The sequence below is a fragment of the Staurois parvus genome, unplaced genomic scaffold (assembly GCF_062004578.1).
Source record: "Staurois parvus isolate SC_StPar_1 unplaced genomic scaffold, SC_StPar_1.0 ptg000727l, whole genome shotgun sequence".
NCBI classification, from domain to species: Eukaryota; Metazoa; Chordata; class Amphibia; order Anura; family Ranidae; genus Staurois; species Staurois parvus.
In genome coordinates, this window is record NW_028318523.1 from 2,685,564 (window position 1) to 2,704,049 (window position 18,486).

The 18,486-nt window shown below is 44.8% G+C and overlaps 1 protein-coding gene across 1 annotated transcript in view; it reads right to left on the reverse strand.

The window, feature by feature from the left end:
- Positions 1-18,486, reverse strand: part of PRKCE (protein kinase C epsilon) — a 532,954-nt gene that overhangs the window by 219,364 nt on the left and 295,104 nt on the right. Inside the window, exons 3-6 of the mRNA XM_089653921.1 lie at positions 17,521-17,680; positions 12,787-12,821; positions 6,201-6,286; positions 308-437 (exon numbers count right to left, since the gene is read on the reverse strand). Of these exons, the coding sequence (XP_089510047.1) occupies positions 308-437; positions 6,201-6,286; positions 12,787-12,821; positions 17,521-17,680 (411 nt within the window). The remainder of the gene's footprint in view (positions 1-307; positions 438-6,200; positions 6,287-12,786; positions 12,822-17,520; positions 17,681-18,486) is intronic.

Below are 18,486 nucleotides of genomic sequence, written 5' to 3' on the forward strand. Positions count from 1 at the left end.
TGTTGTGGGTTTAGCAACACTTTCAGCTTTGACAATAAAACCTGGAAGCGGGTTGGTTTCTATGCATAACTGCATCAGATTCTGCAATCTCCAGTTTTAATAAATAACCCCCTATGTCTCCGTTTGGGTGTTGAGCTTATTGTGTTTTGACGCGTTTGTCACACGCAAAAACGAGTATCTGCTTTGCCGTGTTTGGGGTGCCATTAACAATGAATAGCACTGAAAGCATGACACACACTTTTTGAGTCTTCACTGAAAGCTTAGGTGGGAATGGAGCCTTATAAAAAAAAAATATTCCATTTCTTACCTTTGCATTGTAAACCTTGCCGCATGAGGCCCCATAATAATGAACCACAGTGATCACAAAACGTAGGGACTTTGTAGTTGTGGATGCTGAACTTGTGAGGCATGTTAACACTAAAACGCTGGGAGCCCACCTGCCGGTACACAACACAAAGTTACTGTCCTATATAGGGAGGACTCTATCCACATCATTAACACAACAGTATCAAAGCTGAATTCCAATCATACAGTATAAATACACAAACGTTTGTAGCTAGGTATTCATTAACGCTTTCCTGTTCAGGGGTCATTGTGCCCAGATGCCCAGGCAAATGTTAGCAGTACCAGTATGTGTGGTTTACTTTGATTATATCTCTATGACTAATTTGCCCACCTACATTTTTTTTTTACATTTTTAAGTTCATAAATTACTTTTCTCCATTAGTAAAATTTCATTTTTTTAATACTATAATTGTATCCAAGAATTACAGTATTAAACAGAGACACACTACCCTCGATTGGCTGCAGTGGTCTCTGCAAGATTAAACCATTATTTTGTGCATGAACCCTTAAAGCAGTATTACACCCAAAACAAAAAATGTAATATATGGCAGCTTACTAATCATTAGATGTGGTGGCTGCATCAGTTTTCTTTTCTTTAGGCCTTTTCCTCCTCTGTTTTCACTTGGTGATCTGGCTCATAACACATTTCCTGTATTTGAGGACTTCTCCTGTATCTCCCCCACTTTAGATGAAGAAGCACATGGGGCACCTTTGGACAGCAGCATTGTCAGTCTGGGGGGAGGGGAGTGTTAGATGTACCAGCAGATTTAAATACAGTACAAATTTGAGGCCAAACTCCAGCAAATATTTTAGAAGCAGTTACAGCAGTTTTTTCCTTTTAGGATAAAGGTGATCAGTAAAAACTGATCATTGTAAGCACTCCCACTAGTCTTAAATGGTTTGTCTCAACTTTGTAACTGATACATTCTGCTGGAGAGCTTGTTCTTTTGAAAAAAAAAAAGGCAACAGACTTACTGGCCAGATCATCAGATGAAAACAGAAGAAAGCTTAAAAAAGAAAAATAATACAGCCATCGCATTAATGAAATGGTAAGATGTAATGTAACAAATGTTTGCCTTAGGTTTGATATAACTTTAAACTTGATTGCCAAATAATGGCTGAAATACTGATCACATGATCAGGAACCATCCTGATTAATAGCAAGAGCTGTAGCTGCAGGGGCGGGCTGACCAATTGGAAACTCAGGCACTGCCCAAGGGTCCAGGGTCAGTAGGGGGCCCCATGAGATGCCCCTGGTACCTTTTTCATAGGCTTTTTTGAGTTTGGGCAAGGACACAGGGGCCCCATGATCCCCTATTGCCCGGGGGCCCCATGAGTTGTCAGTCTGCCTCTGTGTAGCTGTCATCAGTGACAGCCCAGTGTGACAGGTAACAGCAGCAGAAAGTGTTGGCAAGTAGTTGTCAAAGGAATAACTTTCATGAATGTATCCTCAGCACAGGACATGTATCCTTATTACTCCGGGAACATTCATATACAGGTTGAGAATGAGATTAATAAATCATTGAAGTTGTTTTTTTTATGTACTTAGCATCTAGCTGTTTGTCTCAAGTTCAGCTTTAAATATTTAATATGTCATTTTCCTCTTTTACTCAAACTATATTTTCACCAGGGACCTGAAAGAGGTTTATAAAGCTTTGGAAGAGATACAGCTCACCAGCATCTATCTAAAAGTGAAGCATCGGCTTTAGAGGGACTGATTGTCTTTCATTATTGCCAGTTATGCACTGAAAGGGAAAACTCAATTTTTCCACAAAGAAAAGAAATTTCTAACCATTTTAAATTGCTTCTTTCTGTGTTGCTTTCCTAAAATAAGGCTTGGTTCACGCCTGTGCGTGTTGCGATTGATGCCTTTTCCCAATGCGTTTTGTGGTGCTTTTTGTGTTTTTGACGCTGTTGCTTTTTTTGTATAGAGTGAGACTTTGATGCGACTTTGAGTCCCAGAGAGTGTAAAGTTGCATCAAAGTCGCATAAACGTGCAGGAAACTTTTCAAAGTCGCTGCAACTTTGAAAAGGTTCCTGCACTACTTTGATGCTACAAGAGAGGGTAAACCCGCATTAAGGTTGCACTCAATACTTTCCTATTGGCCAAAAAAATGCGAAACGCATCAAAAGGAACATTGGCATTTTTGGTTTGTTCCACTGAAGTCTATTGCAGCAAAAATGCAATCTACTGTGGAAAAAAAGTTCCTGACCCTTCCCAAAAATGCAACATCTGAAAACGGATAGCTGTGAACGGGTCCCATAGGAAACCATGTTAAATGGACTGCAGTGCATTTCTGCAAAATGCACTAAAATGCGCATAGGCGTGAACCAGGCCTTTCAGCAACACTGGGTGCATACTGTGTACTGCCTGTGTACAGCACACCCCCAGAAATCGCATTTCCTGCTCACTGATTGGCTCACTTCTTTTCTCAAAAGTTTGATTCTCATGACAACATTGTGACTAATCATGTGCAGGGGCGGACTGACCATTTGGAAACTCGGGCATTGCCCGAGGGCCCGGGGTCAGTAGGGGGCCCCTTGAGATGCCCCTGGTACCTTTTTCATAGGCTTTTTTGAGTTTGGGCAAGGACACAGGGGCCCCATGATCCTTTATTGCCCGGGGGGCCCCATGAGTTATCAGTCCGCCCCTGACCATGTGATTACAGTGAGCCCCCCGTCCCACCCCACCTTCTTGGCACTCTGAAAAGAGGAAGTTTATGAAAAGGTCCTTTGATATCCACAGTGCAGAAGCAAGCAAATTTAAATTTTAACAATGGAGCATGTTTTTATATATTTTGCATAGCTTTCCACACTTCCCAGGCAATGCAGCATTTATCACAAAGCAATAATACAATACATACACAATGACAGTATGCAGTTTTCCTTTAAAGAGACTCTAACACTGCACCAATTCAGAGCAAATGACAGGTCCTTTACAAGGAACAACCCCAAACCCACAGGTTCTTTTAAAAGAACTCCTGAGAAAAAACAAAAATGGAATTAAAAGTAAAAACTCAAACCTCCCTCTACTCCCCCATTCTGGCTCTACCATACAAAGATATTTTTTGAAGGAGCAACAGGGTGGTGGAGAGAATGGAGAAGGTGAGTATTAGTGGCTGTTCCTTTGCCCAACTGAGTCGCTCTTCTCTTTAGAAAAGTGTAGCCCGGCTGGCAGACGTTGATCTAGAAAATTATTCTTCTGATATGTACTATGGATGTAGTAGGGCAGGTTACTCATCCTAGTTCTCTGACGTGGCCGGCAACCTCCTGCTCTGGGATGGCAGGTTGGCAAGCCCAAATTCAGGGTTGCCAACCCAGAGCATCAGAATAGATGGAGCCAGCCCTGGTGGAAGCAAAAGCTGATGCTTCCTCTATAGTACCAGCTCCTATCCCCAGGCAAAGTGCATTTGGTATCACTCCACCTTTCTAACAGCCAGTGATGCCAGAAGAAACTGAAAGATAAAAGGTCAGTTTATTAAACATCAAAGTTTAGCAATGGGCATGTTATGTATAGAACAGCATAGTTTTGCAATAGGCATATATGAGTACTTTTTTTAAAAAAAAGGGTTATTAGGCTGTTTTCACACTGATCTGCGGGTGGCTTTCCTGCAGGTTAGCTGCATTGAGCCCTAGACTTCTATTATATCCTTAGGGTTTGGTGCGCTTTCTGAAAGTGCACCACACCTGCAAAATACACTATATTGCCAAGAGTATTGGGCCAGTCCTCCAAATCATTGGATTCAGGTGTTCCAATCACCTCCATGGCCACAGTTGTATAAAATCAAGCCCCTAGGCATGCAGACTGCTTCTACAAATATTGGTGAAAGAATGGGTCGCTCTCAGGAGCTCAGTGAATTCAAGCGTGGCACCATGATAGGTTGTCATCTGTGCAATAAGTCCATCCATGAAATTTCCTGGCTACTAAATATTCCAAAGTCAACTGTTAGAGGTATTATAACAAAGTGGAAGCAACTGGAAACAACAGCAACTCAGCCACCAAGTGGTAGGCCACGTAAAATAACATTGCAGGGTCAGCACATGCTTAAGCGCACAAGTCGCCAACTGTCTGCAGAGTCAATAGCTAAGGACCTCCAAACTTCGCATGGCCTTCAGATTAGCACAACAGTGTGTAGAGAGCTTCATGGAATGGGTTTCCATGGCTGAGCAGCTGCATCCAAGCCTTACATCACCAAATGCAAAGTAAAGTGTCGGATGCCGTGGTGTAAAGCACTCCACCCTGGAATCTATAACAGTGGGGACGTGTTCTCTGGAGTGACGAATCACGCTTCTCTGTCTAGCAATCCGAAGTATGAGTCTGGGTTTGGCAGTTGCTAGGAAAATGGTACTTGCCTGACTGCATTGTGCCAAGTGTAAAGTTTGGTGGAGGGGGATTATGGTGTGGGGTTGTTTTTCAGGGATTGGGCTTGGCCCCCTAGTTCCAGTGAAGGGAACTCTTAAGGCGTCAGCATACCAAGACATTTTGGACAATTTCATGCTCCCAAATTTGTGGGAACAGTTTGGGGATGGCCCCTTCCTGTTCCAACATGACTGCACACCAGTGCACAAAGCAAGGCCAATAAAGACATGGGTGAGCGAGTTTGGGGTGGACGACATTGACTGCCCTGCACAGAGTCCTGACCTCAACCCCATAGAATACCTTTGGGATGAATTAGAGTGGAGACTGTGAGCCAGGCCTTCTCGTCCGACATCAGTGCCTGACCTGACAAATGTGCTTCTGGAAGAATGATCAAACCTTCCCATAGACACCCTTCTAAACCTTGTGGACAGCCTTCCCAGAAGAGTTGAAGCTGTTATAGCTGCAAAGGGCGGGGCCAACTCAATATTGAACCCTACGGACTAAGACTGGGATGCCATTTAATGTTCATGTGCACGTAAAGGCCGGCGTAAAGGCAAAATGCAGCCGATTGTTGTTTAAAATCTTCATTATGCTTTTCAAAATTAAAAAATTTGAAACTCTGACCCTTTTCATTTCATTGTGGCCCGCAACTGGTTACCAATCACTTAAGTGGCCTTTGCCCTTTAAAAGGTTGAGCACCCCTGCAGTAGGGTTATGGTTGAAGTTTGACTTCTTCCGGAAGTTTGCCAGCCAGCCACCCCAGAGACGGAAGGTGCAGGCCACATCAGACAACTCCATGGGCCACTGGTTGAGCACCCCTGCCCTACTGCATCCATAGTACTTATCAGAAGTAACACTGGCAGCCGGTCCGGGTTAATGGAAGTAGATCAATACAGAAGGATGTGGGAGGAATACAGGCAGAGGAAGAGTCACAAAAGGCTGTTTTTCAACAAAGATCAAACATTTAATAGTCTGAACATTGGCTAAGTGGTTAGCACTTCCATATGGCAGCACTAGGGTTGTCAGGTTGAATCCCAACCACGGCACCACCTGCACGGAGTTTGCATGTTCTCCCTGTGCCTGTGTGGGTTTCTTTGGGTACTCAGGTTTCCTCCCACACTGTAAAGACATGCTAGTAAGTTAATTTGCTCCGGTCTAAATTGGCCCTAGTATGTGTGTGTATGAATGTGAATTAGAGACCAGGGGCGGACTGACCATTTGGAAACTAGGGCACTGCCTGAGGGCCCGGGGTCAGTAGGGGGCCCCATGAGATGGCCCTGGTACCTTTTTCATAGGCTTTTGTGAGTTTGGGCAAGGACACAGGGGCCCCATGATCCCCTATTGCCCAGGGGCCCCATGAGTTGTCAGTCCACCCCTGTTAGAGACCTTAGATTGTATGCTCTTTGAGGGCAAGTACTAATGTAAATGCACAATATATAGTAAAGCTCTTCATAAACCGATGGTGCCCTATAAGTAGCTGTAATAAAATATTTACCTCATCGTGAGTTTCCTGCTTCTTCAGGCCAGCACACTTTGTTATGATAAGTTCATGGCATCTCTTGTGAACTACGCAAGTGCAAACTGGAAATAGAAGACAGAAAGGTTTAGAAACACCGGTAGCGGTGAACTGCTTTTCAGAGGTGGTTGTGCAACAGTTTTCTGGAGACAATACTGCCGCCTCCAAAATTATTATTATTCTTTACTATTTTTTACTATTTTACATTGAAATACCATGGCAAGGGTTTGGCACATGGCTGTGGCACAGTCCCATTAACATCAATGGACACGCCTGACAAGCAGCATCACTTGCCAAATGTAACATGCCAAGCTAAAATCACAGCACTGTGAAGTATTGCGGTCAGAAAAATTTGTACAGATCTGAGTGGCCGCCATGTTCATTTGTAGGTAGGCGGCCAAGCTGCTCTAACCGTTATGTTGAACCCTTTAAAAAATATCCCAACACCTTGCCCATTAAAGTAAGAGGGTGGTTTTAAAAGGCCACCCCAACCCAGTTATACAGCTCAACTCACCCTAAAATCAAACAATGTTTTTTACCCCTCACACCCTACACAACGTGCAAATCTCCCTTGAGTCCTTCTATTCCAAGCCGTCATCCCTGTATGGTTGTCAGATGGCCTGTACATTGCAATGCAGTCCTGATAGCTCCCTACTTGCAAAATGGAGCAAGTTTGTATTTTGTGGATTTGGTCACCATTTCCAAAAGGTCTGTATGTGGCCATTGCATAGTAGTAGTTCTTTGTTATTGGATACAGTTCTCTATTTTGGCACTTTGTAAACCAAACACAAACCTGCTTCATATATTTAAAATTCTAAGTATCTGCTCCTATTCTACATGTGTAGAGGTTGCTCGTTAGCATTCCCTTGTTCTTCATGTAGGGTGTAAGGCTCAGGATCTCTGTTCTTATTTGGTATGCATGGATGCTAAACAGTATCACTTCTACTGCATTCTGTAATGGAATTTCGGTATCTATTATTACACTCTAAGGCCACCACTTTCACGAGATGCAAGGGAGCAATAAAAAAAAAAGGGGGGGGACCCCTCCCCACCTACCCTATGGGAGTAGTTTGCCCATCTGAACAGATTGAAGATAGTTAAGGAGCTGATATATGTTGCCCATGATAAAATTGATGCATTCGCCAACATCTGGGCATGCTGACTGCATTTCAAAACCACTTAAGAATATAAAAGCTTTGTTGGAGGGAGCGGAACCATTGGTGTGGCGACCATTGCCGTGCTGGTCGTAGTTCTCACCACCAGCTTCTTATAATTTCTCTGCCCTGTCCCTCCTTGGGACATAGCGGTTAAGGGCATGGGGGATTTCCTGTAGCTTGGTTCCCTCATCTTGAGGCACCCCTTACCCTTATGCAGAGGACTGGTTTTCTTTCGTCATTTTTTGTTCTCTCTTTTCTCTTTTACCCCTTCCCATCCACTCTTACTTTTTTTTTCTTACCCCAGGCTGGGGTTGACGGGGTGTGGAAGCGCTTTCCTTCTGCAGACATTACATACAGTACTGTACGTGGGTTAATGGTGGGTTACTCTAAGTAGGTGCCCCTATTTGGGGTCTGTGTTTTTTTTTTATTTCTTAATTTTGTTATGTTTTTTATGTACTGTGTAACACTTCTCTAGACCCCTCGTGGTCTAGTTTGGGTGGAAAACCTGTGTTACAGATGCAATTACTTAAGCTTGTCCATGTCCATCGTTTGTACTGAAGATTGTGTTTGCATTTTCTTTTTGCTTGTTTTGTTTATGCATAATCTCCAATAAAAATGTATTATGGCAGAAAAGGGAGGGGGGGGGGGAATGATCGGCATTTTTACCACCCTCCTCAACTGGCCACCTACAAGAGGACATGACCAACAAAGGGGTCTCTACACATGCCACAACTGCATTTCTTTGCAGCACCAATGGTCATACTTGTCTATTGAGGTCAATGGTACCATGCTGCAACCGTAAGCCAAGCATTTGGTGTGTCATGGTAATTCAAAACAATATTCCCCTTTGGGGAATTCCTCATCTCATAGGCTTCCTCCTCTCCATGCGACTGACCTTCAGAAGTCAACTCTCTTTGGTGCTCCATCCACCAGTCGCACTCTGACGTCATCACGTACAACGCAAGAACAGCAGTCCTGCATTGTAAGTGAGGGCGCTGAAGGCCCACACACTCCCTGGCTGATGAGGGAGTGAAGGGTAAGGTAAGTAAAAATGGTATATAAAGCTACCCTATATTCAAACACAAGCATTTAACCCTTGCAGTGCAGGGGGAGCCCCAATGCATTAGGAGTTTTAATTTTTCCTCAGGGGTCAGCATTAAGCTCCAATACAGGCTGGAAGATATTTGTTTTATACAAACTGTAAATGCACAAAGACACAAAAAGTAATGGCTTAACACGGGGCAGACGGGGAGGAGAGAAGATGCACAACGTGAAGCATGAGAAATAAAATCTGGCAGACACGGACATTTTCCACACTCTTCACATCCCCGGCCAGCTTTCCCAGACAGGGAATCTCAGAAAACTACACTTACCTTTCTCATGTGCTAGCAAGTATGATTTTTTCTATAACGAAGTTGTAATTAATGTTTTATTGCCAAAATGCCTGTCATTTTCAACCATGTGGATATTTGCAGATTTTTGTTGGCTGCCATTGTGGAAAATAACGATTATTATAAGGAATAATGATGGTTATAGCTTAGTGAATTGGATTTAATGTGTTTTATATTAGATAAAGCCTCTGAGCGGAGAGAAGACAGTTAGTAAAATACAATTTACATTTATTACAGTTAGCACTAAGTATTTTAATAAAGCGCTAGGACTGTTTTTGTTTCCCGCCTCCACTAGGGGGCCATGTGACAGTCTCTGCCTTCTGCTGGATGTGCAGTTCCTCATGCAGCCTCCAGAGGCCACTGAGCACAGAAGTGTACCAGAGTGTAAATTATATGTGAGCCCTTACCTTCTAAAACAACCCATTCAGTTTATTATTATTATTATACAGTTTTTATATAGCGCTAAAAGGTTTGCTCAGCACTGTACATTATAGTGGGGGACAGTACATGAGACAGTACAATAACAAAACAATACACAAGGGATTCAAGGGCCCTGCTCTTTCGAGCGTACAATCTAGGAGGAAGGGGATAGTGGTACAGGAGGAAGTGGCTGTGGGGGATGGAGTGGTGGGAGGAGTGGAGGAGATCGGCTGTTAGGTGAGGGCGGGGTAGGCTTCCCTGAAGAGATGGGTTTTCAGGGTGCGCCTAAAAGTGAGGAGGGTAGGTGACAGTCTGATGGATTGGGGTAGTGAGTTCCAGAGGATAGGGGAAGTCCTGGAGAAGTCCTGCAGTCGGGCGTGGGAGATGGAGACCAGGGAGCTAGAAAGTAGGAGGTCTTGTGAGGAGCGAAGATTGCGGGTAGGGTGGTATTTGGGTATCAGGTCGGTGAGGTAGTTTGGGGCAGCATTATGAATGGCTTTGTATGTCTGTGTTAGTAGTTTGAATTTTATGCGTTGGGCAATCGGGAGCCAGTGGAGGGAATGACGGGGGGGTGGCAGATGCGGAGTTGGTAAGGTGGATGAGTCTGGCCGCTGAGTTCAGGATAGATTGAAGTGGGGATGGTCTGCGATGAGGTAGGCCGGTGAGAAGGGAGTTGCAGTAGTCCAGACGTGAGATAATGAGGGAGTGAACAAATAGTTTAGTAGTGTCTGGGGTTAGGAACGAACGTATTTTGGAGATGTTGTGGAGGTGGAGCCTGCATGAGTTTGCCAATGATTGGACATGGGGTTGGAAGGACAGGTTTGAGACTAGAGTGACACCTAGGACTTTGGCTTGTGGGGTGGGACTGATGGTGGCGTTGTTGGTCGTGATGGAGAGGGTGGGGGGTGCGCAGGCTGGGGGGGGAATCAGGAGCTCGGTTTTGGAAAGGTTCAATTTGAGGAAATGGAGCGACATCCATTCTGATATGTCGTTCGGTAGGTGGGTGATACGGGCGGAGACAGAAGGGGTGAGTTGAGGGGTGGAGAGGTAAATTTGTGTGTCATTGGCATAGAGGTGATAGTTGAAGCCGTGGGAGTGTATCAGTTTGCAGAGGGAAGAGGTGTAGATGGAGAAGAGAAGGGGCCCGAGGACAGAGCCTTGGGGGACCCCAACAGAGAGGGGGAGAGAGGGGGAGGTGGTAGCGTTCTAGGTAACGCTGAAGGAGCGTTGGGATAGATAGGAGGAGAGCCAGGAGAGAGCGGAGTCTCTGATGCCAAGGGAGTGTAGTTTATTAAGGAGGAGGGGGTGGTCAACTGTGTCGAAGGCCACGGAAAGGTCGAGGAGTAAGAGGACTGAGTAGTGGCCATTAGCTTTGGCGGTAAGCAGGTCATTAGTGATTTTGAGTAGGGCAGTTTTGGTGGAGTGTAGGGGACGGAAGCCAGACTGTAGTGGATCGAGGAGGTTGTTGTCAGTGAGGTGGGCGCTTAGGCGATTGTAGACTAAGTGCTCAAGGAGCTTGGAAGTAAATGGCAGCAGGGAGATGGGTCTAAGGTTGTTCAGGTCGGTGGGGTCCAGGGAGGGTTTTTTGAGTATGGGGGTGATGTGCGCGTGCTTTAGGGGGGAGGGGAATGTGCCAGTAGAGAGGGAGAGATTGAAGATGTGGGTAAGGGAGCGTAGGGTGGAGGAGGAGGGTGACCGGAGGAGTTGTGTGGGGATAGGGTTCAGGGGACAAGTGGTGAGGTGGGCTTCTGAGAAGACCTTAGTAACCTCCTCAGTGGTAGCAAGGCTGAAGGAGCGGAGTGTTGGGGAGGTTATAGTGTGCAGGCGTTAGGTGTGGTGCGGGGTAGGGCGGTTGCGAGGTCAGAGGAGAGGAGAGTTTATGGGGTTATAGTGGGAGGGAGGCTAGGTGGGGAGGTAGGTTGAGCATTGGCGATGTCCTTACGGATTGCGTCAATCTTATTTTGGACGTGATTGGCAATCTCGTGGGTGGTGAGTGAGGTACTGGGTGGGGGTGGAGGAGGGAGAGAGTAGGGAGTTGAAAGTGGAGAAGAGCAGGCGAGGACAACCTAGATTGTAAGCTCTGACGAGTCGGGCCCTCTGTTTCCTCTTGTACCAAATTGTATTGTAACTGTTATGTCTGCCTTCATTTTGTAAAGTGCTGAGCAAACTGTTAGCGCTATATAAATCCTGTATAATAATAATGATAATAACATGTATAAATACATCAGTGGTTCATATAGTGAACTCGGTGTGGAGCTATTCACCCTGAGGTCATCACAGAGGACAAGGGGGCACTCTTTACGTCTGGAGGAAAAGAAATTTAATCTCCAAACATGGAAAGGTTTCTTCACAGTAAGAGCTGTGAGAATGTGGAATAGACTCCCTTGAGAGTTGGTTTTGGCCAGATCAGTGGATTGCTTTAAAAAAAAGTCCTGGATTCTTTCCTAGATACACAGAATTAACTAGATACTAACGTTTATAGGTAAAGTTGATCCAGGGAATATCCAATTGTCTCTCGGGGGATCAGGAAGGATTTTGTTCCCCGGTGGGAGCAAATTGGATCATGCTTTGCTGGGTTTTTTTGCCTTCCTCTGTATCAACTGTGGGTATAGGATTATAACTTTTTTTTTTTTTAAATGGTTGAACTGGATGGACTTTTGTCTTTTTTCAGCCAGACTAACTATGTAACCTGCCATGCTTCCCAGGCTCTGCACTTCCATCAGCAGATCTGGGACCTGTATGATGGGCGCCACAGATAGAAGGGAGGGAGATCAGAGAACACCTGTTCACTGATCTCCCCTTCCTGTTAATGACCCGGAAGCAACATGTAAAACATCACTTCTAGGCCCTGGTGTCACTGTCCTCTCCTCAGACAGGATTGGATGATGTTGGCTGGAGACAAAGCCATCTCCTGCAAACTTCAGCCAATCTGTGAAGAAGAGGTATCCAGCCATTAAGATGCCACACAAGCTGTGCTGCATGCAACATCACTTCCTCCCAGCTCCCCAGTCAGTCTGCATATGGAGGTAAAGTTGGCAAGGACTAGCTCTTTGTGGAGTTTTATTTTGAATTTTTTTTTGTGGTAAGTGCTGGTCTTGCCTAGGGTGCAAAATAGTCTAGCACCGACCCTGGGACCCACTCTTTGAACTGTAGAACTACAAATCCCACCCTGCCCCACTGGGGAGTGACCTATCTCTACAGAACAGAAGTTTCAGCATGTCCAACTGACCTGTCCTTCCAGTCATGTCCACCCCCTACACAGCCAGACAATCTCTGGACACCAGCATGCATGCTCTAACACATGTGCACTGGTATGCGTTGTATAGGGGCAGTGTCATGCATTATTATATTAGGTTTTGGTTTTTTTACTTTTTTTAAGTGTCTATGCATCACAGTGACATGCATTGTGCTCTTTAAAAGTGCAGACAAAATGAAGATTATGATGTGAACAGGACGCATAGGACGTTTTCATCATCTCTATGGAGAGCAACACAGCTCAAAGGCACATTGCATGAACGAGCCCTAAAGGCCATATAAAGAACCACAGGACTTGGCATGGCATTTTGTAAATAGTCATTTTCAGAAACCTTTTCTTACCTTGACATTGATATCCCTGTTTCCCTATTACACCCCTGTAAATGAAAAAGACAATCAATGAGTGAGGTGAACTTCTGCGCCTACTAGGTGATATGCAAAATAATAAATACAATAACCACTTTCAGTGAATGCTGCTGCTAACATCAATTGTGTTCCCACAATAGGACATAAATAATACTAGAAAAGCTACAATTTCTAAAGAAATTGTTGGAAGTGTTCTTGCCTCCACCAGTAGTCTACAACTGGAGTGGGCGGAGTAACTGGGTGGAGTGGCTGGAGTAACCGTTGTGTGGTTGGAGTGGCTGGAGTAACCGTTGTGTGGTTGGAAAGGCTGGAGTAACTGTTGTGTGGTTGGAGTGGCTGGAGTAACTGTTGTGTGGTTGGAGTGGGCGGAGTAACTGTTGTGTGGTTGGAGTGGGCGGAGTAACTGTTGTGTGGTTGGAGTGGGCGGAGTAACTGTTGTGTGGTTGGAGTGGCTGGAGTAACTGTTGTGTGGTTGGAGTGGCTGGAGTAACTGTTGTGTGGTTGGAGTGGGCGGAGTAACTGTTGTGTGGTTGGAGTGGCTGGAGTAACTGTTGTGTGGTTGGAGTGGGCGGAGTAACTGTTGTGTGGTTGGAGTGGCTGGAGTAACTGTTGTGTGGTTGGAGTGGGCGGAGTAAATGTCGTGTGGTTGGAGTGGCTGGAGTAACTGTTGTGTGGTTGGAGTGGCTGGAGTAACTGTTGTGTGGTTGGAGTGGCTGCAGTAACTGTCGTGTGGTTGGAGTGGCTGGAGTAACTGTTGTGTGGTTGGAGTGGCTGGAGTAACTGTTGTGTGGTTAGAGTGGCTGGAGTAACTGTCGTGTGGTTGGAGTGGCTGGAGTAACTGTCGTGTGGTTGGAGTGGCTGGATAACTGTGAAAAGGTTGGACTGGGCAGAGTAACTTTATGGAGTGGGCAGAGTAACTGTGTGGAGTGTTTGGAGTAAAGATAGTAAACATTACACTAACCAATTGATTGATCAAATTTAAAAAGTGCACATGGCAAGCTTGATAGACTGAGAAATGCATTTCAACTTTTATTTTTCAGCTCACACTCTAGCTTTTGTCACCCTGCTGCCTGCTCACACACCTGGGTTCCTATGGCAACTCACCCTACAGCAAGGGCAGAGAAGAGCAGTTAAAAACAAACTGCTCCAATTTGCTCACTCACTGGCGGTTGCCATCTTCAAATGGTTGTAGTTTAAAAATTATAACTCCTACACTGAAGAGCTTTGTAATGTGAGAATCACAAGACCCAGACCTACATTTTGATGCATAGTATGTCTCTGAAATATTAAAAATGAAGGCACAGTCGCAGTTTAGAAATTGCCCTTCAAACTTGAGGTGGCTAGAGTGGAGTTTCAATGAATGTCAATGAGCGGCGTGAGTTGCAAACAAATGGTCATATTGTGAAAACTATCAGGACTATGGCTTAGCCGTGGACATTTTTAGTGGCAGCAGGGATAGCTGAACGTTTTCATATAAGATTTGTGTAGGTGGGCTTGAAAATGAGGGAGTGATGGCAGTTTAGAAATCATGTCCTGAATTTTCAGCTCCTACTCTAGCTTTTGTCAGCTCCCACTCTAGTTTTGAACATTCTGCCATTCATTCCTATGGGACCAATTTCACCACAAAAAACGCCGATATTTCATGAACCATTTGGCGAAACGTTCCACAAAGTAATAGCACACCAATCGGGAACAATCCGCACGTTTCGGTATATTACTGTCTATGTAGTGTAAAAACTGTGGGAGGAGTTAGGGTAGTAAATTTGGCTATAATAATAAGAATATATATGTGAGATAACAGTAAGTGGTCTGCCATGCAAGAACACTTAATGATGCGGCGCTGCTTATAAATAATGAATGAGCATCAATCCATCATGATAGACAACCAAGGTGAATACAGTGCTCAGAATGATATAAATTGATACAAATGTGTCCATGCCACCCTGCATAATCGGAGCGGTCATGGATCTGTCATCTGCCTGCTGAGTGGGGATCAGAACATAGATTACCCTCTGAGCAGGTGTATCTGCTTGGTGGAGTCTGCCAATGTGAAAGGGTCCTTATAGTAATGGAACTTCCCAGACCGATATTTGTGGTGAGTGCTGGTATAGGTTTGCATGTGTATGTGTTTGTGTTTTAAGCTGTCCAAATATGGATGGAAGTTTGGCTGGTTCCGCATGGACTGGTGGAATTTTGATCCATCCGTGGCAGGGGTCTCCAAACTTTCCAAAAGGGCCAGTTTATTGTCCTTCTGGCTGTGCCCTGTGGGAGTAAACCATGCCCAATCTTTGGCATTAGGGAATAAATAGTTGGTGCTAGTGGAAAGAATAGTGTCCCATTGTTGGTGTCAATGGAAGGAACAGTGCCCCATTGTTGGTGTCAATGGCAGAACGATGCCTCAAGAGCCAGATAAAGGCAAGCAAATGGCCACATCCAGCCCTAGGGCCGCAGTTTAGAGACAACTAATCTAAGGCCAATTCTGTGCGGCAGAAGTTAATTAACAATCAACTTCTTCTGAAAAGGACTGTTGGAAAACTTTTCTCAATCAACGGTTGCAGGCCGCAGTCATTGCTCAGTGTATTCTGACAGCAGAGGACTCTCCCCATCAGGATACAATGGATTCCTCCATCCACCTCATTTGTGTGGATGGAGGAATCCATTTATTTTTTTTGATCAGTCTGCTGGCTAATCGAAAAAAGAAAAAAAACAAGACATCTATGGCCAGCTTTAGTGAAGCCGAATAAAGTACACATTGGAGATTATTAACTAAAACTGGAGAGTGCAAAATCTGGTGCAGCTCTACAGAGAAACCAATCGGCTTCCAGGTTTTATTGTCAAAACTTAATTGAACAAACTGAGGGACTGATGTGATGTTTAAATTGGTAATTATATACAAGTACTAGTAATAAATAGCTAGCTCTTACATGGTGGAGCTCTAAAGCAGAAAATCTTTTTTCCATTCCATTTTTCCACTTAATTCTCTCTCCTGCACTGGTCTTAGTTGACTAATACAGATTCCAGGAAGCCGCCTGAAGTGAACGCTCTCTTCCTGTTATGTATGCTGCCAGGATTTAGACATCAGCAGGATAAATGTACAGCAGAAGACATATGTAGTGGCCTTTATTCCTATCCAAGCAGACTTCAGAATACATCTGCTTTGTCAAAAAAAGAACTATCTGACCTACACAATAGTCAGGCTCCTCCATTCCTAAGAGATCAGCAGCAAAAATAGCACACTGATCATGGTGTTCTCTCCTGCACAGAATCCCCCCCCCCCCACCTTCCCACAGGGCACCAAGTGAAGATAACACTTGATACCATTGTAAATTGTGGCCCCTTGTGTATTAACATTACATTTGTATTTCTGTTTGTGCTATGCTGTAGCTCCACCCTCGGCTGAAGCCCAATTTATGGGCAGAGTGCAGAAGCCACCACCGCCACTCTTTTTAAAAAGGACCACTGCACCTTACACGGTGCTAACTATGTTTAAATAGTTTGTAGACCTTTGTCATGACCAGGGTCTGAACCTGCAACCACTTCTGCACCTGGCAATGTCTCTTCTTGCTGAGCCAACTGGAATGCTAGGCAGCTCCATGGACAATATCTTGAATGGTCCTGCCTTTGAATCCTTTGCTCCTCCCATGAACTTGCTGATTTAAGCTATGTCTCTACAATTCCTGTTTGCCAGATTATTGTGTTCTCTCCAGCAAATTTCTTGCTCTCGTCACTCCTGCTGCTGTCAGTATCTCTGCTACCACTGGTTACTGACCTTTTCTTGTTCCTCAACTACATTTCCGCTTAATACCAATCTGCGACCACGTTACTGACCTTCGGCTTGTTTGCTGACAACACTTCTGCTTGATCCTTACCTGCTATATCTGCTACTGGGCCCTGGCTTGTTTACCTCCTGGTGGGGAGAACCTGAGGACTGTGACCTGGTACTAATACACATCAAAACCCATCTCCCCCATCAGGACTCTGGTGAGCATCGGTTAGTGCTTAGACTCTACACCTCAGGTGAGCCCATATCATCCACCAAAGTGGCCTGCTTGCATACTTATTCTGCTGGTCAGTGGAAGCCTCTCTACTGCTATAGCCACTGGTCTCCGAGCCTGACCCTGACCTTGACAACCTTCCTCCTCAGCATCCTCAGTTGCCTGGATGTACCTCGGGGAAGCAACCCTTCTCCAGCATGAACCTCCTGCCAGGGATGAATTGCGTCAATTAAATATTGGCCTCCTTGTGAGCAGTGGTCGGACATTGTGAGTGTGGTCGGACATTGATAGAGGGGGAGTGTGCTGTCCAACATGCTAGCTCATCAACACCATGAATCAGAACAGGACCAAGTGCTTCGCTCCCTTGGTTCCCCTGGGGGAAATAACTGATTCTTTAACCTGATGATACTTCTTTAAAAAAGGCACAGCCAATCAGGCTCTACTTGTAAGTATATGGCCCTATTATTTCAGTAAAAACTGACTACTGACTGGTAGCTGGTCATTGTTCATTGCCAAACCTGGATACAAAGGGCTGGATTAACGGCCACTAATGTCAACTGCACTTCTTCTACTGCTTCCAGTGACCACCAAAGTCAGCATTTGGCTACATCATACTATTGTGTTACTGAAACATAATACCATCCCTTAGTAAAGCTGACACAAAGCACTCATCAGTGCATAAAATCCCATCACGCACCATGCCCTTGTGACTTACCATATAAAATCTCTGCAGTGTGAGCAGTACGTTGGTTGCCTAAGGTATGTTGCCATAAATTTGTGCCCGTTAACTTGATGGACCCTTCGCCGCACTGCACCCTGCCGTTTTCTGGGGCGCATTCGCTCCCTGAAGACTCGTTCTTCATTTTCTTTTGGCGCTAAAACAAATCAAAAACAAAAAGAAAGTCAATATATGGATAAAACAGCAATGTGCAAAACAAGGGCTAGAAAAGTTATTGGCCCGAGTTCAAATTAGATACAAAAAAAAACAGCATCAAAGTCCTGAAGCATCAGAAGAATAAAATCACAGAATCACATGGTCTTATGGACAAAGTTTTTTTTTTTTTTTCTCAAACATTCATACAGCAAGGTTCCATTCACACCACGCAGGTGCGACAAAGCATGTGCACATTTCATGTATTGCAGCTCATTTATTTCAATGGGCTGCCCTATGCGTGAGAAAAACACAAATGTCTCTGACCCTTTTGCAAAATTGCACCGCGCCAAACTGCATGGTGCTACTGCACCATACATTTTGGTATGCATGAAAAAATGTGCATTAGCAGATGCATGAGGGTGCCATCAAGAACTAATGGTGCCACTGCACATCTGCTAAACAGCAGAGCGTTTGTGCGTGTTGCTGCATTTGTAAATAGATAGTGAGGTATATTAAATTGACTTCTTTTAAACATTACATTTCTTCAGTTGCTTCATGGTTTCTGGTGTGGGCCAAAATTATGTCATACATTCCAGGGAATCTTCATGGGAAGAGGGGCTTTCTCAGCTAAGCACACTCTCCTGCCTGCAAGCCCAAGTTAAGGGTAGATGGATTCCAGGAAGAAGTAAATGCTAAATGAACAATATGCCCTTACTCAAGATGGCTGCAGCTAGAAATGCTAGGAGGTGTTTTCGCAGCAAAATAAAGCATGAAGACATGGATGGATGGGGGAGTTTGCTTTGAATA